The sequence below is a fragment of the Poecilia formosa genome, unplaced genomic scaffold (assembly GCF_000485575.1).
Source record: "Poecilia formosa unplaced genomic scaffold, Poecilia_formosa-5.1.2 Scaffold9, whole genome shotgun sequence".
Taxonomy (NCBI): Eukaryota; Metazoa; Chordata; class Actinopteri; order Cyprinodontiformes; family Poeciliidae; genus Poecilia; species Poecilia formosa.
Window position 1 is genome coordinate 5,320,034 of NW_006799948.1, and position 22,766 is coordinate 5,342,799.

A 22,766-nucleotide genomic window follows, 5' to 3' on the forward strand; every position below is an offset into this window, starting at 1 on the left:
CCAATTAGCTCTACCTCAGTCAGACTGGGTGGAGAGATTCAGAGAAAACCATTTTTCTTGAAGTCTTGGCACTGTTTTTAGATTTTACTTAGGTCTGGACATTGACGAACTGTGTATTTCATGTATTTATCTTCATCCAAATCCAAATTACTGTGATTTGTTCTCATCTGACCAGATCAACTTTTGTGTGCTCCGTTCCCTATGTTTCTTGTGCCAAACAGGATTTCTCCACAGAAATGTGTGTACAGTGGCCAACCAACAGTTGTCTTACATGAGTCATGGATTGTTGGAGTTCCTCCAGATTTACCCTGGGCCTCTGGGCTGCTTCTTTGATTAATGACCTCATTGCTTCACTTTTTAGTTTAAGTGGACAGCCATGTTTCCCATTATCCAATATCACATCTTAAGTTGAATGATCATATTCGAGTAAAGGGAGCAGAATGTAAATATTCTTCATCTCAGATTTTTATTTGTACAAATGTATAAAGACCATTATTATGTATTTCCCTTCCAGTTCAAAATGATAAATATATTTGTTCTCCACAAAACTTAGGTATGTTTTTTTTTTTTGTTTTTTTTTTTTTGCTGAAAATCAATATGAATAGTTGTGGTGCTTTGCAGATGGTTTTTATGTTACTTCATCATTTATTTACTGGTGTATAGTTTGAGCTGTCAATTACTATCACTAAGGATATCACCAAAATGGTAGTATATTAAAAAATATTTAATTCTGTATCAATAAGTATTTCTAAATATTTTTTGCTTCTTGGCCAGTTATTAGTTTATTTTTATGTTAAAGTGTTATTTATGAAACCAATGTTTTGGATCTGTGGTGGTTTGTTCCATTTTATTTAAGTTTTATTGAATAAAACACTGGCAGTATATTGAATTAAATACATTTTTGAAGCACAATGAATTGTTGCATTATTTGCATTTTTGCTGTTTCATCTTTTATTTTTTATTTTTTTTATTTTATTCATTCAAGTTGTGCAAAGTAAGAAGCCTGGCTGAACAAAGTACTCTAACAATATACTCAAATAAATATGTCTAAAAATACTGTAAATGTAAAATATATTGCATATTTTCTTTTGCATATATTTATTTTTTATTTATTTGTGTCACATTATTTTCTGAAAGCGCCAACACTACTTGTCAAAAAAACGGACATGTCTTCTCTCCAATCACACGCACTTATTTAGTAGAGCAGCATCCATTTTATCCAATGGGATTCCAACATTGTATTCTCTCTAACCAATCAGAGGCAGACATTTCCTGTCAGAGGCGGCTCTACCTCTTGTTGGCTGTGCCCTGTCCGGATGTTCCCCCCCAGTAGCGAAATAGCAAGCAGCAGCGGCAGCAGTGTGTGAATGTGGCAATCGAGGTAGACAGGGAGGGGTGGAAATACTGACCGGACCGGGGTGGTTCTAATTTTTGGGTCCTGTTTTGCTTTATTTTTCGTTTCTTGTACCGCCAAGCCATTACGGTTGATACCACGCAACGTTTAGGAACTTGTTTGTGGGGCTGCAGAGCCGGTTGGCGCTTTTCTTCGGGACCAAGTGCTGTCGTTGTGGAAATAGTCCAGAAGAAAGAAGGGAAGGCAGGAACAACATGGGGCGATAATAAAAAAAATGTGTTGTGTAGCGGACCGACGATGACTCTCTGGGAGGACCCTTGAAGCCTATTTATTTTTTTATTTATTACCCATTTTTACCCCTACCCCCTGTATCCTCTTTTGTATTATTCCCACCTTGTTAGTTTGGGAGATTTTTTTTTTTTAAAGGAAAAGGCAACGTTACAAGCGGACTGAAGGATGGATCAAGCCGGCATCCTAAGAAACTTTATCCAGAGGGTGAAGGCCATGAGCAAACTGGACGAGGACAGGGCAGAGGACAACTTCGGCAGCGACTTTATGGTGGGTCAGAATTACCAGGAGCACAAACCTGGACGTCTTTATCTTGTATTTATCTCACACAGGACCTCCTCCATATCCCACCACCTCCCCTTCCCGTCTCTTGGTTCCCCTGTATCCCCCAGGAGGTGAGGCAGGGGCGGCCACACTGCCCTCTTCCTTTTCCTCCCATTTCCAGTCTTTATATGGCGGCCTTGCATTGTCTCCCAAACCTCAGAAACAACCACCGAGTTCTGCTTTCAGAAATGTAAAAAAAAAAACAACCAACACACAAGCAGGCCACTTTGTTTCTATCAATGTGTTTAGGTGTTGCTGGAGCAGCTAAGCTAAGGTTAAAGTGCTGTGTTGTTGTGGCTTTTTACTGTCTGATCATCATGATTGTTGGGTTTCAGTGCAATGCTTCATTTGTAATCATTTAAGAAGAATATTGGGTGCAGATTTGTCTCTGTACCTTTAAATTTTTTAGTGACTGGATTGGTATACAAAGGTAAAATATGTACAATACGTTAAGATTTCTCCACCAAGTCTTACATTTGCTAAGTGACTAATAGCATTCAGAAAAAATACTTAATAGATCAAAATGCATGGAAAAAACATGATGCATTTAATAAAAGTAAAAAAAAAAATCTGATTTCAATCTTAGGCAAATTGATTAATGCAACCATTCCTCCTCTACATTAAATTAATCAAAACTTAAAACTCCCACCATATTTGGTCTGTGAATGCATCAAGCAGCTTTCACTTTTTTGGGGGGGTGAGGAGGAACCTGACATATTATTTACGTAAATAGAAATATTGAAGTTGGTTAATTTTCTGTTACATTTACACATATTAAAGAACCTGTAGCACATGTGTTTCTGTCATAGTTGCAAGATAAAACTGTATCCAACAGCAGGTCAGACGTCAAAGACAATCGATCTGTTACAAGAAAAGCCTGATGAGTGCATTTCTAAGTAGTCGGTGTAACAAGAATTGGGCAATATTGAATCAAACCCATTTATAGTCTAATACCATAACTCAAAATTAAACTGTTTGTTGGCATATCGTAGATTACTGTGGAATATAAAGAAATAAAAAAGATTGATAGATTGATTCTGATGAGGATGATCTTCTTCCTGTGTCGTCGTTTGATTCAAACCCACTGCTCCAGTTGAAGGACCTGCAGTACATGTGTTTTGCGTTTTCTAGTCTTCCAGACAAACATTCATCTGAATTGGGAGGTCTGAGCTGAAAGACAATGAGTGTTGGCCAACTTCAGTTCAGCATTTCAGCGACCTGAGGCAAAGCTCAGTGCATATCAGCAGGCCGGTGGTTTTACTGATGACAGCAGCTCTAAAAAGTGCATGTCGAGGCTGTGAGGAGTCTGACGGTAGAGTCTTGACAGACGATCAAGATACTCAGACCACCCTTTCTGCTCCCCTCACTGTCTTCTGCAGAATCCTCATGTTGGCCAAATCGCAGCTGAAATTGATACGCGAAGTGAACAGTTATTTCCACTCAATAAATGGACAAGTGACCAATTGATTATTAAGCTATTTGTCTTGTATGCATGAGGGATCCTTCTGATATTAGAAACAGTAGTTTATTGGTGATTTCAGCATCTTATTCTGTTTGTTTGATGACCACAGACTGGCGGCAATAAGTTTGTGTTTGTTGTATCTCTGGATGTTGCAACTCTGAACTCTAAATAAGGCCTCTTCTTCTCCCTGGGCTTTTGGAATAGCATGAATGACACTTCTATGATAACTTTTGAGGCCTTGAGAATTTTGTTTTAAATGGGTGGTAGAAGACAGTTAATTGGCGTGTTTGCATTTGGACTAAGCATAGCGAGGGATTAGAAATACAAATAGATTCAGTAGGTACAATCCATTTTTTTTTTTTTTTCTAAATCATCGAGTCGTCTCTGCTAATCAGCCTCGGCATTTAAACTTTTCCTGTATTTGTCTACACTTGCAAACAAACACTCCTTGCTTCCCTACTTCGTGCACACGCTGCTTGCTGGAGCTTGCAACATTCTTTCTTGGCCTATTTCATAACATTTTGTACATGGCTTGCAGAGTGAAACCTTATCAGCACATTAAGAGTCCAGCAAAACGATCGGAGCAAGAACCGTTTGTCTTTGAAGAAGACAAACTGGCGTTAGGAGCTGGGCAGTGTCAGAAGTCTCTCTGTGTATTCCAGCGAAATGATTCCTTCTCATTTTAGCACCAATATACCCAAACATTTACATTTTTAACACTCATCCACGCCTTGTTAAGCTATCTGCTTTCAAACAGCTCTTGCATCTCTCCAAGGGAGAGGTTGTTAGTGAAGTTGTGTTTCTCTACAAACTTTCCTTTGCTTCTTATTTCCTGTTCTCTATTAGGTTACGGCGCTTCTCCTGAGGAAAGCTTTCTCGCTTTGCTTTTGCGCCGACTCCTGTTATATTGTCGTTACAGTAACCGGATTATCTCAAGTGAAGTTTCGCAACTTACACAGAGCTTCAGGCAAATCTTGTTCCTTTAAATTTTTTGTTTATTTTCCTGTAAAGTGACTTAGCTCGCGCAGCCAGCAATCGAGAAAACCTGTTCTGACTGAATGCAGGTGGGCTGTGTGCCAGCATGCCGATTAGAGCGACGCAAAGGTTGACCGGCCACGGCCTTCGCGTCACAGTCCGTTTTACCGAGCTCCAGCCTGCGTTTTAAAATCTAACGCCACAAGCACATGGGGTGTGCTCCTTCTGCGCTGTGAGTCACTGAACACCCTGATGTAACTCCCACTTTAACTGTCTATTGTTGTTTATATATAGAATGTGTTTTATAGGCATAATTACAGGCTCCAGCGGGGCAAGGAGTCAGAGATTATATGCTTTGTTCGCTGGGCTTTTTCAGCAATTTGACAGAGCAGCGTGGATACATATTTCTCTCCCGTTTGGCTACAAGTCCAAGTTTGTGCAGCTCAGTTCTGTTGTTGTGGCATCCGATCCCTTGGGGATATATGTGGTGTTCATTTTTAATGTCAGGATTATGTTTCTCTATAAATACCAAGATTACCAAAATGCCCCCCAAATACCAAAATTTGGGGTATTTTTTATTTTTTTTAGAGATGTTCGTAAAGGTGAATTGAAGTTGAAATAAAATAAAATCTTTAAAAAAAATCAGAACAAATCTACTAAGTCGGGTATTCATGCCTTTACTAGATTTGCCCATATAGAGAGTAAAATTCATTCAATTTTGTTTAAAGCTTAAACTCAGCCAGTCCGTGAAGATTCTGAGTTAGAATTGGGTCTAGACTTTGACTGGGCCTTTTCAAAGCATGAATGTGCTTTGATTGTATTCATTCTAAATGTCTCAGAGTACTTATTGGACTGCATTATTTCAGAAATATTTTGGATAAGATGTTTTGCTACTGGTCATTAAGAAACTACAAACGAGCTCGATCTTCTCAGGACAGCGGATTTAGCCAGAAGCATCTTTTTAAATAAAACTTTGTTTCTAGAACTAGTTGCTCCACTGATTTCTACATAGATTGAGTAAAATATATGTGATACAGTTATTTTTATCCATATTGAGGTGTGTTGAGTGTATAAGATGTACTACCTTTATGCTCTGCTTCGGGTTATCTTGAAAACATTGATTGTGCAAGAAACAAAACACGTACTGCTGCTCCATGGAGTCGGTCTCATGACACAGGTTCTGCAAAAATGGACCATCTGTGGAGTTCTAGTTCCCCAAAACCAAACAATAGCAATCTTACTTGTTGCACAAGGTAGTTATCAACTTGCTCAGTCAACCCATGACTTTTCAAATTGGCTATTTGTGCAACTGATGAAAGAGACACTTTTTTTTCCTTTTCTTATTCTTTTTTTTTAGATGAATTAACCAAACGCTAACAAAATGTTGGAAAAGGATTCAAGATTAGATTAAAATATCTTTAGTAAAGTTTTACTAAATTGTCTTTTGTTAAATCGCGTATTTCAGCAGTGAAAATGAGAAAAGGCCACCACAGAGTTTGTGTGCATCTGTTTTATGCCCAAATGCCATTCATTGTTTCAGACTTAAATAAACTAACCAAATGCTTTTAATACCAAACTTTCAAAAAACACAAGATGGAACCAACGAGGAAAGAAAGAAGGAAGTTGAAAAAAAGGGAAAGTAAAAGAAGAATGCAAGGAAAGGGGAAATGTTCAAAGAAGCAAGCACTGAAGGAAGGAAGGAAGGAAGGAAGGAAGGATGGAAGGACGGAATAAAATAAATAAGTTAATGACTAATGAAAGAAAGAAGAAGTAAGAAAAGGAATGGAGGGAAAAAATAAAAAGCAAAATCAAAAAAGATAAAAATGAGGACTAGACAAAGGAAGGGAAGAAGGAATAAAGGACAGTTGAAAGGAAGAGAATAAAGAAGGAAGACAGGAAGTGCCAAAAACTGGAGAAGGAAGGAATCAAGTAGAAATCGAGAAAATATGGACAGAAACTAAACAACAAAAAACAGTGCAAATCTTCATAATACGCAGTCTTACTGCAATTTGTTGGTTGTTGGGGAGATGGAGACGATAACCCGAGGCAAACTGCAGTTGAGCATAAGAAAGTCCTGAATATCACGTGACTTTAGCAAAGCTTGTCCATCTTACCGCACATTCGCAGGGGAACTCAGTTACCGCAAACTCGCCACCAGTCATTTTGTCTTGGTTACCTTTCATCTTTAAGCTGGGTGTCCTCCTTCAAAGTACTAAAAAAAAAAAAGAAAAAGTTATGCAGCAAACTTTTAACCTTTGCAGTTTTTCTGCATGGAGGAGTCGTTGGGGAAATAAAAACATACAGTTCCTCCTTTTTGAGTTTGTGAAAAATGCCCTGAAAGAGAGAGGCCACCATGCTTCACTGTAGGAGATAAAGTTACAATTCATTTAGTCTCTTAGTGATGCGTGCAAAAAGTTTAAACAAATGTTATTGTTTTTAAAATGCCTTGAATGTGTCAGTGGATACCGGAAGATATTATTATTTTAAAACAATATATAAAAAAACTGTATTGAAAATACTTTAAGTAAAATATTTAACAATTAAATATGTAATGTAATAATGACAATAACTAAAAGTTGGTAACATTGATGTGACTATAGCGATACATAGGAATAAAACGGACAAAAACTAAAATCATGTCAGAATTTTGTTTCGCATTTTATATAGATGTCATGACAGAATGAAACCTTCGTATTTTTACTGAACATTTTACTGTTAGACTTCATAATATTCCAGCACTTAATCCAAAAACCACCTCATCTGCACATTTTTAAGAATACTATTGCGAGTTTGTCGTCTTGTATTTTATTTCGTCAACATGCCGTCCAGAGTAGAACTGCAGAATTTCAGGAAAATGTTTCATTTTATTTTGGAATGCTGGGAATTGTAACAGTGATATGGATTAAATATTTAAATCAAATTTATTTTTTGGAGGCTTTTCTTTCTTTTTCCACCATCTTCCATGAGCTTTGGAGCTCTGCCTCAGAAATACACGTTGGTGCAGAAATAAAGAGTAGTTATCCATCCAGCTGACCAGATATGCTGTTTATATTTAGAGTTTGAGTGTCCAATCAGTCTTTTCTGGTAGTGATATTATTTTATGACTTTTCTACATCCTGTGCAATTCTTGAATATGCAAGGATTCTGTTCTGTATATTTAAACATCTCGATTGATAGCAGTCCAAAGCTAAACTGTTGCTGCTGTTTTTCTTCTTCTGTTGCATTAATAGCTGCTGACAGAGCGTTAAAGGCACATCAGCGCCACCTTGTGTTAAAGCTCAGAGTAATAGGAGCACCAATAATGGAAATTAGCAGAGCTTCCTTAGTAGCTTTGTTTTTGCTCAACTGGCTTTAATTATTCTGTAATTACAATCAAATTGGATTGCACACAGTTGAACCTGATTGTTGCTGTGATTCGGCTGATCCGAGTTGAATTTGGATAAATATTAGGTGTTTGTTATTCATGTCATTTTGGGCTTATCTGTAGGTATAAAAAAAACCCTGCAACATTGATAAAAAAAAAAAAAAAAAAGATTTCATCTGAGTGTGCTGGGACAAGTGAGGGTTGAGGGTTTTTTTTCTTTTTTTTTTTCTTTTTGCACAAATTTACTCTCAGGTGTACCTCGTTCATCGTTTAGGCTCGGCCTTCCATTTTATGAACATTTTCCCAAATTTAAGTAAGACTTTAAGTGTCTTGTGTAGGTGTTTTAGTCAGCAGGTGAAGCCACAAATATTTTCACTCAAGAAGAAGTCAAAGGAGCTTGACGCAAAGACAGGAAGCAGGTTGTACATCCAGACGCTAAAAGAAGCACAGATCTGTGTGAGCTGCTACCTTTATGTTGTGTCACTGCAGCAGCTTTGATATTATCTTACCAACTGCTAAGTGTGCCAACATAAAGTGCACATGTAGCTGCAGCGGAGCTCGATAATGCAGTCTAGACAGGGTTTAGGAGTTCAGCCCCTGTGTGTGTGTAGTAGTGTGTGTTCCTGCCACACCTCTGCATGCTGATGACTCCAAATCAGCACATCAAAGAAAGTGAAAAAGTGCAAACACACACACACACACACACACACTTCTGCGAAGTGTCCTGTCTGGTAGACTGAAGAAGCCGAGATGGGATGCAGAAAAGGGGAAACGTCAAAGTGTCGGAACATAAGCTTATGTGCGCGTGTGGTAACAGTTTCTAATAATATTCTCTTTAGGTTTTGCATGTCTATTAATTTTGCATGAACTTTGTCATGCAGGTTTGTGTTTTAAGTGCATAGAAGCGTGAAGGCGACAATTTTTTAAAATTTTTTATTTTTTTTTATATGCAGCTGTGAGAACGAGAATAGATAAGAAAATATGGTGCACTTTCAATCCAGGATTCAAGATCAAAATGAAGAAGTCAGACTGGTTCGGATTTACTCTTGGTGAAGTCATTTACCACCTGGAGGATGTTCGGCATGCTGTGGTCTCATTTCAGACTCATCACTGAGGCATGCCGAAATTGAGCCTCAGGAGCTTCAGGAAACACAAACCAGACACGTGATGAAGCTTTTTTTTTTTTTAAGATTTGATCATTTTAGACAATGATTAAAGACAAAATAATAAGAATATCTATAAATTGGGATTGCCCGAAGATAGTCGAGTTTTGGAAAAATGTCCAAACAGATATAAAGAGTATTTTGGGCATTCAATTAGATCTGGATATATCCGTCTATATCCTAGGAATAATACCCTCTGACATGATCAACAAAGATAATAAATACCTGATCAGAGTTCTGCTTCTGATTGCAAAAAAGTGCATAACATGTAGTTGGTTAAGGCCACAACCTCCCAATATAGCACAGTGGCGAGATAGGATTAAAAAAGTCTATATAATGGAAAAAATAACATCAAGACTACAACTTAAGATGGGGACCTTTGAAACAAGATGGAGACCTATAACTAAATACATAATGTAACCTTGACACCTCTATTTTTTTTATTTTTTATTTTTTTGTTCGTGTACTTTTCAAATTTAGTTTGTATTATTCATCACTACTATGTACTCTCATCACTTGAGTTGGTATTCTCTGTATGTCTATTGTGTGTATATGTTGATGTAAAACAGTTATTGAAAATAAAAAGTTAAAAAAAAAAAAAAGAATATCTATAAAATAATTATAGTTTAAAACATTTTTCATACCTCCTAAAATTCCCAGATTTTTTTAATCACTTCACAATCACGATCTTCAGTGTGTTTCATGGGGATTTTATGTATTACATATACACACAAAGTAGCTCATAATTGAGAATTGGAATGAAATTGTATCATATTTATGTCTGGTATTTGAATGAGCCATTGGGTACTGCAGGTTTTCTGTAACAAGTCGTTGATATTTAGATGTATAGATCATCACCACCAAGAGGTGAGCATTTATTGTTTTTATCATTTGTCGCAATACATTTCTCTTTGTCACCATAAATTCCATTTAATGATTGATGGCATGACTCACTTTTATCGTAATCACAATATTTCTGCCAACTATCGTGATAAAACTTCACGTCCATATCGAACACCTTTGTTTCCACCATTTTATTAAGTGGTATCAGAGTAAAAAGGGGCCTACAAACAAATACAAACCACATTTTTGTGATTTTAATTTGTAATAAAAATTCAGTTCTCCTCCGCTTAACAATTTTGTGCTGGTCTATCACATACAATTTGGACAACATGATATTTGTGGCTGTTAATAATTGCTAAGCGTTTCAGGACTTTACTCGTCCTATGTAAACTAGCCCAGAAATCGAAAAACATTTATCAGTTTCCAAAGCATATTTGCAGCTCTGCTTTGGCTGTACATACATGTTTTTATGTAAGTACAGTGGAAGGCTGGTAAAATGTGCCTGGATGCTTGTATTCCCTCAGAAAATGAGAATCCAGCTGTGTTTGCTCGTCTGAGCTTTTATGAGCTTGTTTTTGTGCGTGGGTGCAGAGGGGCGCACCGCAGGGCTCGGCTGCTGGTCCTCAGTGCGTTTGTGTGTGGCGACTACTGTCTGCCCGCCTCGTGTTACTACACCATGAAACACGACTTCCCAATTTCTTCTGGTGTCAAGTCTCCCTGGTTCTCACCCAAACCCTTCCCACGGCTTAACTCAAAACGCAGCCTCGGAGACGGCTGCTTCTGAGAAAAAAACCGTAACACAGTATTTCCGCTCTGTAGTTCTGGTGTGTGTGTGTGTGTGTGTGTGTGTGTGTGTGTGTGTGAGAGAGAGAGAGAGAGAGGCTTTAGTGGATGAAAGCGAGCTGACCCACCGACATGGCAGAAGAACTTAATTGATCAAGATAAGGAGGCCACACACGCTCACACACAGAAAATTTCCACTGATGCCGTCTTCTGGTAACATGTGATTTATGTGAAAGGAAATAGTTCAATAGATGAGTCGTGTTGTCTGTATGTGAAGCAAGGAAGCAAACTTTAAATTCAAAATCGGCTGCCTTTAAATAAAAAAACAAACAAACACATAAACACACACACACACAGTGGGGGGTGCATTTATAATCTGACTTGAGAAATTAATCTTGCCAGTTTTTCTCCTCAAATAACTTTGAGCTGGGAAGCAAAAACTACAAACTTGGACGCACTGAACACACAATGACCCCCCCTGGGTCCCAGATGACTGGGATTATGTGAGGTTTGTCCACATCTGCTTCCTGCTGCAGGGCTGGATCCAGAGAGGGAAATTATATCCACACTAATACCACTTAACCCTTTTTGCCGACATACAACGAAGGCTACGTTTTAATTTAAATCATGTTCAAGCTGGTCATTTGTTGTAGCCACTCCTGTTAAAAAAACAAAAAGTCCACTTTTATATCACCTTCATTTATTCAGTGAAATACATAAATCCCATGTTAAGAAATATTGATAATAAAACAACAGCTAGCATGTTTGTTTTAACTAACAATCCCTTTTAAGAAATGTAACTCAAGCATTTTCTAATTTGTCACGTTTTTGTAGATCAGTTTCCAGGACATTTTAATTAGTAATCTAGTGTTTGAAATGTCTCTGTAGCAACCATGTGGCATGTGGCACAAGCATGTCTTGTCCTATTGCAAAGATGAATGCGTGGAGTTTGCTAAACCTTACCAGGACTTTAACTAGAACAGCCTCGTTCGAGCAGATGTGGCTGAACTTTTTCCTCTACCAACGCCACGTGGGTTTGGTGTGAAGCAGAAGAAGAATATGCAAAATAAAGAATCTGGTGCCCAATTTTGTTTAATTCATGACGATGTTGGCCTGTTTCTCTTCCCGTACATCTTTAGGGAGCTTGTGAATGAGTGGTGAGTTTGTGGAAATTAATCATTTCTTAACATGGGATTTTGTTTATGCAACAAATATGTGCTGTAACCCCCCACATCCCCCAAAGAGTAATTTAATAAATTTTTCATTGTGAGAATCTATACATAACGTTGGAACTGATTCACCTTCGAGATTGAAAGCGCTAGAAAGCTGCTAAGCTAACAAATGCAGCGGCGTCGAGACTTTTAGTTACGAAATTGGACATAATTCAGTATTTTTTTCCACAGAGATTTTAACGTTAATCTGCAAAGCAAAACTGAAGATCATCCTCATGGATTAACTTTTTGTCTCATCAGAGCTCAGGGAAAAAATGAATCACAAGATCATTTTTTCTTTACTCCATCTGTACTCTGTTCTGTTAGACGCTCATCTGACGTCTTCTGCCTCCTTCCCTTCCACGTCCTTCCCGTTGTTTCCCTTCATTTATTATTTCTTTGCTTTGTTTTGACTCCGGACAATAAAGAGGAACTTCTCAGTCAGGAAGCCCAGTGAGTAGTTTTTCTGTGGCGGTCTGGGTTTGCAGCAGGACACAGACGGTACATGCACGTTTGACAGATCTCTGAGGAAGTGAGCACCCTGGCCGAAATGGCTGGCTGAGCCGACTGCTCTCAGTTCAGTGTAGGTGCTCCCCGCAGCCAAAGTTAGTTCAGTCTAATCTGACCACAGCTTGCATCAATTGTCACAGTTGCAGACTTTGAGGTTTGCGATTGTCGCCTGCGCGGTTACTCGCTAAATTTGTTAAACAAAGCGGTCCAAGATCCTGTTTTTAGCCAGAAAAGCCACATGGCACTCCGTTGCATAACTCCGTTTGCGTGCAGTGATTGTGGCAGATGGCTGAGTAAAGAAAACGAAAGGGAGACGGAAAGGAAGGGAAGCCTGGTGGCTGATAAAAGGAAATCAAATTCTGCTTTGTGTCACTGAATGACAAGCTGTTATAGCCAGCGCGTGTGCATGTGTGAATGCTGCCTGTGCTCCACTGACCTATATTGGCCAGTTGTCATTAAACGGAAATGACAGCGCCAGGATGAAGTGTGTGCTGGTGAGTGTGTGTTTACCCGTTTGGAAACCGATGCAATCTGTTTGATGTTATCTTTGGAGAGATCATCAGCTAGCAAAGGCCAGAGTACTGACTCACGCTGGTTATCAGGGTGGAGGGTTCGTGTTTTTGGATTCGTTTCCTCACAAGCCAAAAGACTTGATGAGTTTGATTCATGAGTGGCGATTGAAGGAATACCGGCACCAGTCCATGGGGGGTCCAAAGCCAATCCTCAGCAGGTCTCCTGCCTTTTTCAGATGTGTCCCTGCTCCAATGCAGATCAATCGGTTGCCGAGTTCCCCTCCTCAGTATTCTGCAGAAACCTGCCAGGACACCGTTCATTTGATCTGGGTGTGTTGAAGCAGGAAAGCATCTAAAACTGATGAGACAGACAGAGGCTCCTCAGGGCTGGAGATGGTCAGCCGTTTCCTCTTCAGTCTGTGTGCATCTAGTCTGTCACTGAAGGAGCTCTCCAGTTCTGCAACAGCTTCTTGCATGAGGGTGGCAGACATTGCCCAACAGAGAGATTATTTTAGTCAGACTTCCTCTGTAACGTAAAACGACACGTCTCAACCCTGGACCTCCTTAAAAACTGCATTTTGATTCGGAAACTTACTAGAAGCAGCCTTTAGTTGAGAGGTCAGCTTGGCAAATAGGCTATGTGTAGGTTTGCCAACTGTGCTGTCAAAACAACGTTAACAAAAGCAATTAAAGGCGCTTCAGTGGTCTCCATAATATGACGGTCAATGTTTTTCAACTGGAAAAATGTCCAGTGGTCGAGGGACAGAGAAGAAGGGAAGCCTAGCTGACCAGCAGTGCACAGCAAAGGCTGTTTTGAGTTACATTTCATACAAACTGAGGACACTCTTAATCTGGGATCTCATTGCAAAGACTTGATGCCTTAGGAAGAGTCTGAAAAACATTCTTGTGGCTTAGAAATCTTTACCTTGTAAAACGGCTAACATGCTGTACCTACCCTTACCTTCCTTGTCTTTTAAACATTGGGTAAAATATTTCTATATAACAGAGAATATAACTTCAAAAATGAAGATACAGCTTTGATTACCGCTTATTCCAGTTATGGACTTGCATTACTGTTTTTAAAATGGATTCCTGGTGTGTATCGTTGTTTTAGCTTGGAACGGATGGTTTTAGCCTTTGGCCCTACAGATCACACACCTTCACCTCACTGTTACCCAGCAGGCGTCTGTCTTTTTCCGTCAAGCCTTTTCAGTATTCTGCCGTTTAATGCACTATACTCCATTCAGTTTGAAACACGAAACATGCTAAGCATTCACACTCTTCAGGATGCAGCTTTTTGTCAAATCATTGATGTTCCTGTTGTCCAGGTGAATAAAAAAAAAAAAAAGTGAGAGAGAGACTGATTCTGGAAAGAGCAGGAGGCAGACCCTTTTAGTCTCCGCGCTGTTGCAGGGCATCTTTTTCCCTGCATGCTTTTGCGGCGTGGCAGATAGATTTTTCTGAGAGCATTGTAAGGGCTGACCTATTTTAGCTTTTGTGTGTCTGTGTGCATGGAAGGTGACCGTCGGTAAAGGCTTTCTACCACCCGCGCTCAACGAGCCCACTTCCTGGCCACAGTCGAAAACCTTTTCCCCACCGCCTCTGCAGGAAGAGCACGTTTTCAGCCGATCAGCGCTCAGTGCTGGGTTCAAGAAACAGAATGTGTTTCTGTGTGTGTACATATGTGTGTTTGTGTGTGTGTGAATTATTTATTGTGCCAGGGAAGTACAGAGATGATGGCTTATTCAGAGAAGAGGAGAATCTAGGTTAGAGTCAATATCGTCTCTTTCAGCTTCTGTAGCGTTGTCACATTTGGCACATCTTTCCCTCTTTTAACTCCGGCCCATTTATCCAGTAACTGCTCTGGCATCCTTGAGTCGTGTCATCCAGATCATTGTCTAAAATATTTCTGTTAACATGCATGAGTCACAAACACCCGGAAGGGGGTCTCTGAAGTCGGTGTTGGCCCCTGTGCGAGCTCCACCCTGTGAGTTCACAGGAAACTGACCGAGTCAGTCACGCTGGTGACTTCTCTGACTGGCAGGAAGTAGGAAACAGAAACAGGAGGGGGAAACGTGGAGAAACAGGGGCACAGTTCATCTCCAGAGGTGAAAATAGTTCAACTTTTGTGTTATTGCTGTCCAAACTCTATATAGGATTACCTGCTTTAATAATCTAAATCAGAAGAGAAGTTCATGTTTATTCAGTGCGCTTTAATTTGACACTATTAAGTAGTCGAGTGAAACCAACAGGGTTCAGATGAGACCAGAATGAAAACTCGTACTTAATATTCACACTACAGTGAAACACGGTGGTGGCAGCATCATGGAACGGGGTGCTTTTGTTTAAAAATGACATTTTAGAGTGGGAAATATTGTTCCAGTTCAGTATATTGCCTCCTCTACCCTGTTGGTTGTTGCCCTTTGGTGGAGTTAAAGATTCAAAAAATAAACTCTTGATAGCAGCAATATTTACTTATTTATCTTCTATCTTTACACACACCTTAAGATGCTAGGAGTGTGTATTGAGAGTGTGGGAATTAAGTAAAAGCTGTAAAGGAAAGTTTAGTTTAGACTATCCTCTCCTCAACTTTTCAGTTTGTTTCTCCCCTGTATCTGTAATACTTTTTCTAATGTTTTTCTTTCATAACATCACTTCTACCTTCTAAGTTGGTTCGTAATAAACATGCTCCGCTTTTACACGAGTCTGTCCTTGTGTTTGCTCATGTCGGTGTTTGATTATGTAGGAAAGGAAGTAGAAGTAATTAGAGAGAGGCTTCAGGACAATGGTGATTCACCGTTGTACACGTACCTCGCTAATTAGAATTAAATTGCCATGTTTTTCTTGTTTGTTCACGTATCATTGCAGTGTAAAACATGCGAACATATAAAATCCTTGGAAAATATTTCTCCTCTGTCCAGGCTGATAGGTAAAATGGATCTTACTCGTATTTATTGTACTGCACACATGGCTGGGATGAAAATTCTTGTTTGGTTAATTTTTAATTTTTAATTTTTTTTAACCCTCAACAACGACTGGAGGAGAATCACAGCATGTTTTCTTCCTCATCCAGATAGTGGCTGGATAATGAAGAAATATTGTTGCTTTACAGAGTTTATGAAGATGGAAAAAAAGGAACGCAGAGGGCACACTTTTTAACATCTTACCGATTTAAACCTAGGTTTGAGTAGCTTTGACTTTTTCTTTACTCAGTGAGAACTCCTACTACAAAGTGGTCATTTGAACTATGGTCAAGAAACCAAGTTCTATAATCTCAAAAATCGCCCGTAAAACACAGATGACTTAGTTTGTGTTCACATATTACGTTTTGTGGTCTTCAGCCAAAACGAGCCGTCATTTAAGTGCCAGAACGCGCCCCAGTTTACTTTTGTAATGAGGAAATTGTGTTATTTTCTCCGCTTTGCTGGAAATGGAGTGAAATGTTACTACAAAGGGAAGCTGCTTATCATCATTACTGCTTGAGGTTTTTTTTTTCTTCTTCTTCTTCTTTCTGCTGTTTGTGTATTTCTGTGCGTGCATGTTGTCGGGCTGCAGCCCAGCACAGAAGCAGGCCTCTGTTGCAAATGTAATTCACATGAGGCCAGAGGAGCTGTAATGCTATTACCCCACACTCTGACATAAATGAACACACACGCACAGCTGTGCTGCCGCCCACGTTCACTCTGCGTACCTCAAACTCCCTTTTCTCCTTTGCTTCCTCTCCCTCAGTCTCTTTGTTGTGGTTCACAAAGATCATCATGTTTTTAGGGCACTTCTGTGCTTCTGGTATTAACTGGTTGTAACTTCTCAGCAGCTCATTGTAAGCACTTTTTTTTAAAAAGAAACCTAAATTAGTCCAGAAGTTGGAGAAGTGAAACAGGAACGGGAGGTAGGTCTTTGGAGATTTGGGGAAATTCAGGAAATTCGCAGTACATGTCCGCGTCAGTAACAGGAGGAAAGCCTGCAGCCAGGGCCAACAAGCAGAGGTGGGGCCATTTTTCACACGAGGCTCCAGAAGCCTGAACGCCCACGCCAACTTTCTCAGACTCACTGAGTAACGGAGGGGAGGAGAGACAGTCGAGATGCAGATATGCCTAATGTTTCACAAAGAAATGAAAGTTCTGAGAGGATAAAAAAGGACTCCTGAGAATGATGGTTTTTCATCACTCCTCAAGGTTTTTAAGTCGGCGCTCTTTAAAAGTTTTACAGTGATGTACCAAATTTTGAAAATGCTAATTAAATGTATAAATTGTTAGCAAAATTTCCACCAGAAAACTTGCTAAGCCTGGTGGTTGGGTGCTATGCCAGTCACTCATCCATCGTGTTTTTGAGTTAAAAAAAAAAAAAGTTTAAAGTTAACAGAAAATTTGAAAATATGACTTGATAATTTTGTGTTATTGAAAAATTGGAAGGTTAACATCTGAACACCAACTATAAAGTCTTAAAAAATACAAACATTTTAAAAAGACTTAAATAAATAAGTAATGCTTATGGGGGCACAAGTAAAGCCTGGTGGCCCACCAGGCTTATAATGCACTGGGGGAAACCCTGTTTTAGGCATGAATTACCACAGATTTACTAAGCTGATGCAGTTTTGAAATTTAGCTTCTCCATGTGTTGGCAAAAACAGTTTGGTATCACATCTTCTTCTCTTTGAAGACTCCCTTTAAACTGGAAAAGACCCCACCAAAACAAAAAAGAAATGGCCCCAAAATGAAGGGTCTCTGATGGTACGAATGAAATGTTCTCCCTGTTGTTCAAGAAGGTTCCTAGAATCTTTTCAGCACACACAAAACGTCTGTGACGATATCGCAATGGTTCATTATGAGCCCAGTTCCAACTTCACCATGCAAACACTCTTCATGTTGAGATAATTCATTACCAGGCTGTTGTACATGCGCTCTAGCAATAACAGAAACGGCACAATATCCTGAAGGGGTTTAGTACTCTGCGGTCATTCACTGATGGTCGTTGCTTCTCTACATTAAGACTGAAACTGATGATGGAGGTGGAGAAACCTTTTACATTGTAGGGATTTTACAAAGACTTTGAGGAACCATCATCGTGAACATGTACTGCTGCAGCCCTAAGATTTCAGCTTGACAGGATGGCCAAGAAAGCAACAGGAAACAAAACCCTTTGTGCCAAATAGTAAGAGAAGTTGTGTCAACTTTTACTTTACTTTTCATTCAGCAGCATTCAGTCTTCAAGCTCCTGTGGATGATGGGACAATCCTAACCCAGTCTTTGTCATATTTGGTGTGTCCTTTTTACTAGGGCATTTTGGAGACGTCACATGATGCCATACAACGCTAAACACTTCAAACTGCGGTTGTCCGCTTAGTCAAGGTGTGAGCTGTGAGGAAAATATGCAACGACAACAACAACTTGGCATTAAAAAACATCAATACTACAAAACTACTTCTCTCTATTCCTCTGCCTCTGTTCTCAACGTCACATTTTTCACTATTAGTCAGTTAATAATACACTAATCTATCTCTTTAATTAAAAATTTCAGAAAGCGGACTTTTTTCTTTTAGTCATCTTCTGCTGAATACGGTCGTATGGTTTTTTTTTTTTTTTTTTGTACCAATAAAGCTTTCAGGCCCAGTGCCTGATGGAGGTCACCTTGATTTCAACAGAGCTCAAATCACAGCACATGAATACTAGACTGAGGTCTATAAACGGCAGAAGAAAACCCTGGGTTCAGAGCTTGATCGTTTAGAAATAACAGCTCTCTGCTCTTTGCAATGTGTGTGACATGAATAATAAAACATTGTCCTCTGTTCTCGGCCTGTGTGTTTGCGGATGTCAGGCGAAGTTTCGTCCCGTCAGCTGGGAGACTGTAATTGTTCCCCTTCCCATTAACCGAATGCGTCTTCATCAGTGTCAGCGTATATTGGATTAGGCTGCGCTGAACTTTTATGCACCGTCATATGAAGAGAAAAGGGAGTGCGTTTGTGAAGCTTTGATGTGGCGCTATTAATAGCCGTGTCAGAGCTGACGAACGCACACCAACATGCAAGTTTGCAGGCAGGATTCCTGTAAGGACAGATATGAAGCACAATGCCTTTTTATTCCGGCTAGCTGTGGTTTTACCAGACTAAGACAATCATATTGGCAGGCTGCTTGTGTTCTCGGATTTTGTTACAGATAAACTGACAAGTTACTCCTGTTTTAGATTTCTATCTGTTGTGCTCAGAGACGTTCACATGGACAAGAAAACACAAATATCCAAAGAACCTCATCAATATTTGGTTAAATGTCTCCAAACAGGTTGAGGAGAGAATACGCTTCCCATCAGAAATGGCATCTGACACATTGTGCAGTGCACTGGTACTGTAATAGCCCCTCGGCATGATGTTGCCACCACCGTGCTTGACAACTGGTTCAGCGATCTAAGCCTTAAAAGCCTCACCACGACTTTCTGTGGTTTATACAACCGTAGTCTTTGAGTGACTGTTTTGGTTAGATGATTGAACCTTAGTTTAAGAATTGTGCAATCGCTTCTGTGAGAAGCATCAGTGCTTATTATCCACTAATGTTTCTTTTCCTTCTGTATTTTAGCGGTTGCGGCGGCTATCGACCAAGTACCGAACGGAGAAGATCTACCCCACCAACGTAGGAGAGAGGGAAGAAAATGTGAAGAAGAACCGATACAAAGACATACTGCCATGTAAGTCGTGGTTCAGCCTCCAACAAAGCTCTTAATGTAGATTTTCTTCTTCCTTTTTCATGTATATATGCATTCATGTTGGTGTGGGTGTGGGGTGGGGGGGGAAGATGTGGGCATTAGACCATTAGAATAATGCTCGCAGTTTTCATCTGGTCGCAGCGCTTTCACAATCTAATCTCTCTGCAACCTTGTGTCCTGCAAGGGCTGCAGCTTTAAAAAATTCGTACATCTATCAGCTCAGCTTTAAAGGTCACCACCTGACTAGACAAATCCACATTTCATCAGAGATAATATTAGCACCTAGAAGGAAGAAATAAATAAATAAATAAAGGTTGGAGATTAGTACGAGTGCAAACATTTCAAGGATGATGTGAAGATTTTACAAGAAAATCTTTTTTTTGTTTTTTTTGTTCTGTGTGCTGAATAAACGCTCATTTTTACAAGTCATGGGATGTTTTTGTTTGTTTCTGTACGTAACAACCTCAGGGAAGCTTACGTGACCCAACGTCTGTCCTACTTTTTCCTTAATATGTTTATCCTCTGTTACCCTCTCCTTTCTCCCCATCCATTCATTAAAGCTTTTAGTGAATGAGCTGATAAGGCAAAGGAAGAACTGGTTCACCCATAACAGATGCAGACACGCACGCGAGCACACAGATGCTGCTGTACATAGCAATGAGGATGATGATGTTGTTTTTTTTCCCTCTCTCTGAAACCGAGCGTAAAACCCCGTGGCCCCGTTTGACCGTTTTTACCTCCTGTCTTATTCTGTTATTGCTGTTGTGCTCACTATTAGAAATAAATAAGCATATTAAACCACTTTTGTTTTCCTTCCCACAGTTGACCACACTAGAGTAAAGCTGACATTAAAAACAACCAATCAGGACACAGATTACATCAATGCAAACTTTATTAAGGTAAAAAAAAATATATATATAATATATCATGTGGATTAAGCAGTGAGATTATGTCGTCTAGTTTTGATTCGGACCATGATTTCTTTGATTTATTCTTCCACTGCATGTTTATTCAGGGTGTTGACGGCCCGAAAGCCTACATCGCAACTCAGGGCCCGCTCCCAAACACGGTCATCGACTTCTGGAGGATGAACTGGGAGTACAATGTCGCTGTGAGTGTGATCCACCGTAGAGGAGAGTCGTTATTTAGGTGCTGGGAAGGTTACACAAACATGAACCAGAGTAAAAACAGGCATTTTAGGTTATATTCCTGCTTTTAGAATTTTTTTTTTTTTTTTTTTTTTACAAATCATTTTCATGAGTCAAAATGATGTGTCTGAGCTAAAAATATATTATTTTTCTCAGGAGAATCTGTTAAAATAAAACCAAATTCCTTCACAGAATCATACATCGTACGTATAGATCACAAACAAAGGATCAAAGTTTTTATGAATCACAAAATTTATTTCAAAGAATCTGTGAAAAGTGTGAAATATTCCAGTTCTTATGTTTTTTTTATCCATATCCATTTGAAATTCAGAGTTGATCCATTCAAGTACCTTCATTTTCGAACAAGAGGTGATCAAATCAAGTCGAAAATCATTTATAAGCCGTCTTGGCGCTCTAGTTTAGCACGAACAGGAAGCCACAAACGTGTTACTTTGTGTGAAGGGTTAAGGTCTCAGAGTTGACTCTGCATGAATGTTCATGTAGGTCAAAACATACTCAAGAAATCATGTTTGAAAGCTTTTAAAAACGAGCAGGCAAAGCAGTAATATTGAATTTCAGGGTAACACTTTATTTGAAGGGGGGTGAATAAGCCTGTCATGACACTGTCATAAACATGACATAACACCTGTCATGAACATGAATAAGCCTTCATGAATATTTATGACTGTTGTCATAAAGCGTCATTCGGTAAATTATGACACTTTTAATACAAAGTTGACATTATTCAAAATGTCTTTATGACAACTTGACATTAACCAGGAAATCATTACTGATATAAATTTGTTATAAAAGTATTACTGATTGCACTTTAAAAATTACGTAACTTTATGTTATTAAAGGTAAAGTTTAAACAGTAATGATTTCCTGGTTAATGTCAAGTTGTCATAACAAAGACATTTTGAATAATGTCAACTTTGTATTAAAAGTGTCATAATTTACCGAATGACGCTTTATGACAACAGTCATAAATATTCATGAAGGCTTATTCATGTTCATGACAGGTGTTATGTCGTGTTTATGACAGTGTCATGACAGTCTTATTCACCCCCCTTCAAATAAAGTGTTACCAATTTCAGTATTGGGGCCAGCGAGGGGCACAGCATGATATTAACTATTTTAATGTTTTATGAAATAAAACGGCTGCAAATCTAAATGATGATCTGTATTTGTATTTCTATGTGTATTTACTCATTCATATGCACATTTCCTCATCTATGTATTCTGTACAGTTGTAGCAACCTCCTGAACGGTGTTTGTTAAAATGATTCAGGATTACAGGCATCATGAAAATGTGTTGGAAATCGTTTCCTCGTATCAAAACCTGCACAAACACAGCGTGCTCAGATCATATTAGGCATCTCTTGCCAAACATGCAGTGTTCAGCTTTGTGCATGTATTGATTTGTATTAATTCCTCCCGTCTGTGTCGTTGCAGGTTATTGTAATGGCTTGTCGAGAATTTGAGATGGGAAGGGTAAGGCTGTGACTCGTGTCAGTTCAGACAAAGTGTTTGCACAGATATCTCTGTTTTTATTGCCTCCATCGAAGCTGCGGCACGCCGTCTCTGCACAACCTTCAACAAAATCTCAAAGAATTATTTTTTCCCCCCTCCCAGGGTTTCATTCTTTAGCATTACTGTTGAAGGTTGTTTATCCTTGAAGATTTTCAGATTTTCTGGCGTTTCTTTGTGGATGTTTTTGTCTCTCCTGCATGTACTGGAACGTCTTTATATTTAAAAAAAAAAAAAAAAACCTTGAATAAATTTCAGTTGATCCACATTTGGGTTGAAATAAATTGCTTGTATTTCCTCGTGTGTACACTATTATGCTCATATCTGATAATAAGGTATTTAAATAAGCAGCTTATGGCTGTGGGAGGAAGATTAAATCAACTTTGCGTATTCGATTGTGTTTATTTAGATTGATTTGAAAAAATCTTTCTAATCTGTTCAAGCACAGCATATTTTAAAAACTTTCATGCATGATTAATTAAAGGGGAAGCGGTGTTATAGCAAGAAAACTTTAAATTACAGAAAAGAAGAAAACCATTCCAAGAGGATAGTTGACAGATTTCTGTCTATTAAAAAAAATAAAATAAAACTAAGAATCTGAAGAGA

At 39.0% G+C, this 22,766-nt stretch overlaps 1 protein-coding gene across 4 annotated transcripts in view; it reads left to right on the forward strand.

Annotated features, from left to right (window-relative positions):
- The first annotated feature begins 1,313 nt into the window (after nucleotides 1–1,313).
- Nucleotides 1,314–22,766, forward strand: part of ptpn12 (protein tyrosine phosphatase non-receptor type 12) — a 42,567-nt gene continuing 21,114 nt past the window's right edge. For 3 of the 4 annotated variants that reach the window (XM_007540439.2, XM_007540431.2, XM_007540455.2), the window contains exons 1-5: nucleotides 1,314–1,912; nucleotides 19,356–19,464; nucleotides 20,305–20,381; nucleotides 20,498–20,593; nucleotides 22,086–22,124. In XM_007540439.2, the coding sequence (XP_007540501.1) occupies nucleotides 1,811–1,912; nucleotides 19,356–19,464; nucleotides 20,305–20,381; nucleotides 20,498–20,593; nucleotides 22,086–22,124 (423 nt within the window). In that variant the 5' untranslated portion in view covers nucleotides 1,314–1,810. The remainder of the gene's footprint in view (nucleotides 1,913–19,355; nucleotides 19,465–20,304; nucleotides 20,382–20,497; nucleotides 20,594–22,085; nucleotides 22,125–22,766) is intronic. The other variant, XM_007540448.2, reaches the window with a different exon arrangement.